The following is a 4,522-nucleotide window of genomic DNA, read 5'->3' as shown; positions in this document are numbered from 1 at the left end:
TTCCCTACTTGCGTTTTTCTGAACGCCATGAGGGGTTAGTATTCCTTGGATGTAATGTGCAAAATCGTGATATGATGTGTAAGCTCTATGAAAGGCCTAGATTTCAGTCATCATGATTAAACTGAGGGGGTTTTTCATTCTTTTTCATAGGACGTTTTCTCATTCCCTTGCTCTGTGTGACAGATCATGATATGAATTCCTTGCTTTTTGTCTTCACTAAGTATAAAACATCTTGACACCTGGGTTATTTCCTAGAGCAGTTTCATTGTTGAAGATTTGTCTTTCTGCTGTTTGTCCCTCATCTCTGTGGTATTACCAGATTCCTGAAATGTCCTTGTCCTTCTTTGTCCACTAAACACCATCTATTCTGTAAGACTTTTTTTCTCCATGAACTGTTGTGCCTTTTGGTACAGTTTCATGCCAAATACAACATTACTGGTTTTGTTTTCTCATCTTCTCACAAGCATGCTTGATGATTCAGAGTATATATCTGTGCCTCCACACTCAGATAGGATACTCAAACCTTCCAATGCGCTGGAGACTGGGACAATAAAAGATGCAGTTCAGGATGAACTGATATTGCTGTGTGGGACATAACTTATGCCCTGACTGTAAGCAGTGTTTGTCCTTCATCTGTATGGAGGCCAAGACAATGTTGTTCCCTTCTGTCCATGTAAGTAAGGAGGGAGGGGGTAGGTGAAGGAAAACTGGAGCATAGTTTTTGGTTGTGCAAATGTAACAAGGCTTTGATTTTTACCCCGCTGTACTGAGTCATAAGTCTATCTTAAGCTGTCGAGCATGCTTGCTGTTCTGTGGGTCTTCTGTAGTGATACAGCTGTTGAAGAATGATTCTGTTGATGTCAAAATACACTCTGTCTTTTAATGGAAGACATTAACAAGGAATCTAGGTTGCTTGAAGTGTAGAGTAAGCTCAGGTTTGTATGTTTTGTTCTGCAGTGAGTATTATTTCAGCACAGAAAATTTGGAGAGAGACTTCTTTCTGAGGAGAAAGATGGACCAACAAGGATTTCTGCCTGTGTCACTGATCGCCAGTTTCCGTCGGATGCAAGCTCTGACAACGAATGCTGCTCTCATTTTGGAGGTAAAATCATTCAGAAGCATATATTTGAAAAGTTGCTTGGTTAAGTCTGTGCTGCCATTTAAAGTCAGCACTATGAAGTTAATAAAATTTTCTGTTTGTAATGACAAGGATTCTATAAAGAGGCTATAAGTGGCCAAGTTGGTGGGCTTTTTTCTTTTTGTTGGTAGTTTTTAATGTTATAATGTGCTTGTCACACAGGCCCTAAAGGACAGTACAGAAGTTGAAACTGTGGATCAGAAACTACGAAAAAGGGTTGATCCAGAAAAGTGGCCAATTCCAGGTCCTCCTCCATGCAACCTGCCTCCAACTGACTTCTCTCAGCTCATCAATTGTCCAGAATTCATACCAGGCCAAACTTTTGGCTCACATACTGGTAAAAGATTTATTTTACAGAAACATAAGTTTAGTGCTGTCGGTCTAGCTTAGGAAATTTGCCTCCTGATACTGATTTCATAATAGAAGTTGTACTTTTGGTAACAGTTTATTCAGCTGCTCTGCATGCCAGCCTTGCACTTGCCAAGTCACATGGCTGATGTTAAGTAGATAAAAATGTCTCTTTTGTGTTATGGCTGTGACCATTCTCCAGAATACAGAATGGTGGACTACAGTCCTGTAGAATTAGTAACACTAATCTTAAACTAGTCCTAAACTCTGCTTCATTTTTGTGGCAGCTGAAAGTTCACTCTTTATTTGGTGCCTCCTTGTTTTGGATGTGAAACTCATTCACATTATTAATAGGGAGATGGATTTGTTTGCTGACAACCCTTGGCAAGGAAATCCTTTATGAAAATGTTGGCTGAAATTAAATGGGAAGAATGAAGATGGAGTTAGGCACCCATCCACAGAGCTAGAAAATGATGTGGAGAAAATAGGATCCTAATGATGCTGTGCTTTTTTTTCTCCTCAACAAATGTAATGTCTCACAGCCTATGAAGAAACTTTCCATGGTAACAAGTTCTTAGAACTGATTTTATTCTGAAATGTTGGGTGAACTGTGGAAAGCTGTCTCTTAAAAATGAAAAGAAATTCTTTGATCGGTGTTATAGTTATCCGTAGAGGTAGAAAAATGGTAGCTGTGGTTAAAAGAAAGACCAGTGAAACAATTGACAAACAAGCAAAATAAAACCAAAACAATCTACAACAGGAACTGAACTACTGTTTTCTACTGCTAGAGTCTGCACCAAGTTCTCCAAGAGTGGGAAGCCCACTGAGTCCAAAGGAAAACGCTGAAACAAGTAATTTTCAGACAATGTCTAAGGGACTGTCTACAAGTTTGCCTGACTTGGACTCCGAACCTTGGATAGAAGTGAAGAAGAGGCATCGTGCATCCACTGTCAAGCTAAAGGTAAAATCAAAACTCTTGAAGTTATGTTCAAATAAACACATGCAAAACCAACTTTGAGGTTACACTGTAAACCAGGGTTTTAAACATCTTAACATATGTGATGCTTGAGAATGCAATACAGTTTGGGAAATCATTATCCAACTCAAATGTAAAACCTTTTCCAACTCAGGAGACTGTTCCTGTACCTGATCAAACACCAGATCAACACCAGCCACCCCCACTTCCCGAGGAACAAGAACAGGAAGAACTTGAATTTTTGTTTGATGAAGAGATGGAACAAAATCAGTGTCGGAAGAATAAATTTACTGATTGGTCAGATAGCGATTCTGATTATGAAATTGATGATCAGGATGTAAACAAGATTTTGATTGTAACACAGACACCCCCATATGTGAAAAAACATCCTTGTGGAGACCGTGCTGGCAACCGTGTGTGCCGTGCAAAAATCACATCAGAACTTGCTAAAGTCATAAATGATGGCTTGTACTACTACGAACAGGATTTGTGGATGGATCAGAGTGAAAATGACGCCATGGTGAAGGTAATTCTCTTTAATTTTTGACCTGAAAACCATGCCTGTCCAAACAGTTCCCAAATTAATTTCAGCCTTCTGCTATGTAGTTGTAAAATGCTACAGAAAAGTGACAGTAATTTGCAGGTCTGCTGAGCTACCTTTACAGTGGAAAGCAGACCCAAGGTTTTCATACCACAGACTTGACCAAAAACATTGAATGAATTTTTTTTTTTTTTTAACATTTTGGAGATGGTTCAAGTTTTCCAATGTTTTCTTGTTCTATGAATAGTTTGTTTCATAACAACTGCAAATCCCTACCCAGAGAGGAAGGGGGTATGTGTCAGAGATGAGATGATGAGAGGGAAGTAATACAGTCATTTTAAAGTAGTTTTGTATTAAGGTGCTGTTTGCCTTGTAGTTTGTTAGAAGAATAATTAGAATGAAGTTACCTACACACTGAGTGGTGAGGGAAAGGGGCTTTATCTGTGCACAAAGAGGGGGTAGTGGCTTCATGGACAAATGGAGCACGTCCATCCAAAAGCAAGTGGACAAAGGTGGAAATGGATGTTGAGAGTAAGAGCAAGAAATAAAGGTAGAATTTAGAATATGAAATAAATGGACAAAGAAAACCAGCAAACATGAAGAGGGCAGTGAGAAATAGCAAACTGCAAGAGAGAATATTTTCTTTTTTGTTGCTGTTATGGACTTGACAATGATTTGACGAGATTTTTCACACAGAGCATACACAAGTCCCACCTGAGACAGGTGTGGGGGTTCTTGTGTGTCAGTTCTGGCTTATTTTCTCTTCATGAAATGCATCTGTTTCTCAGGGTGGTATCTATTACCCTGCTTTGCATTTACAATTTGCTTTCTCTAATTCAGCAAGAGATTGAGAACTTTAAGAAGCTAAACCTCATTAATAAGGACAAATTCGTTAGTCCTGCACCAGAAACTGCTGATCCAACGCAGGAAGTTCCTCCAGGACCTCGAGGGTTACAGAAAGGTAAGTATGAAAGTATTTGTTTTTTAGAATCTGTAATAAAGAACAACTCTGTAGGTGTTTTGACTGTTTCTGCCTGTGCAGTATTTTAATTTTGGTTCAGTCAGCAGTCTGAGGGGGCTTTTTCTTTGCTAATTTTTCAAATTGCCAACTGTTCATGGGTAGCATGGTTTCAGTTGAATGACAAGAAGTTGGCGCTTGTTCTGCTTCGTTGTCACTCTCCATCAACACCAGGTGCTCTTTGTGTGACTTGGAATTTACAATGTGTAAAGTTAAACTGAAGCTGTGAAACATTTTTTAGAAACCAGTGTTTTTATGGGACACAGGGATGGAAGGAAATGAGATAAGAAGAATTTACTACTTGTATCATAGCATTACTGAGCAGTCACAACATCCCAATCTTATCTTTCGAGGTATTTCTTTGAGTAGTACTATTAACATTTACTGGGTTACATGCTAATAGCATCTCTAAAGTAGCTCAGTAAAACCACCTTTCTCCTTCCTGCCTCCATATTTAGCAGAGGAGCTGGCCTGTAATTTCCTAAGTACTGAAGTACCTCC

At 39.1% G+C, this 4,522-nt stretch overlaps 1 protein-coding gene across 1 annotated transcript in view; it reads left to right on the top strand.

The window, feature by feature from the left end:
- Positions 1–4,522, top strand: part of LARP1B (La ribonucleoprotein domain family member 1B) — a gene marked incomplete at its 5' end in the record, with an annotated part of 21,341 nt that overhangs the window by 10,638 nt on the left and 6,181 nt on the right. Inside the window, 6 exons of the mRNA XM_017736888.1 lie at positions 958–1,102; positions 1,301–1,475; positions 2,275–2,447; positions 2,617–2,988; positions 3,844–3,964; positions 4,480–4,522. Of these exons, the coding sequence (XP_017592377.1) occupies positions 958–1,102; positions 1,301–1,475; positions 2,275–2,447; positions 2,617–2,988; positions 3,844–3,964; positions 4,480–4,522 (1,029 nt within the window). The remainder of the gene's footprint in view (positions 1–957; positions 1,103–1,300; positions 1,476–2,274; positions 2,448–2,616; positions 2,989–3,843; positions 3,965–4,479) is intronic.

The sequence above is a fragment of the Corvus brachyrhynchos genome, unplaced genomic scaffold (genome assembly GCF_000691975.1).
Source record: "Corvus brachyrhynchos isolate BGI_N302 unplaced genomic scaffold, ASM69197v1 scaffold105, whole genome shotgun sequence".
Classification (NCBI taxonomy): Eukaryota; Metazoa; Chordata; class Aves; order Passeriformes; family Corvidae; genus Corvus; species Corvus brachyrhynchos.
This window is presented reverse-complemented; position numbering and strand designations above follow the sequence as displayed.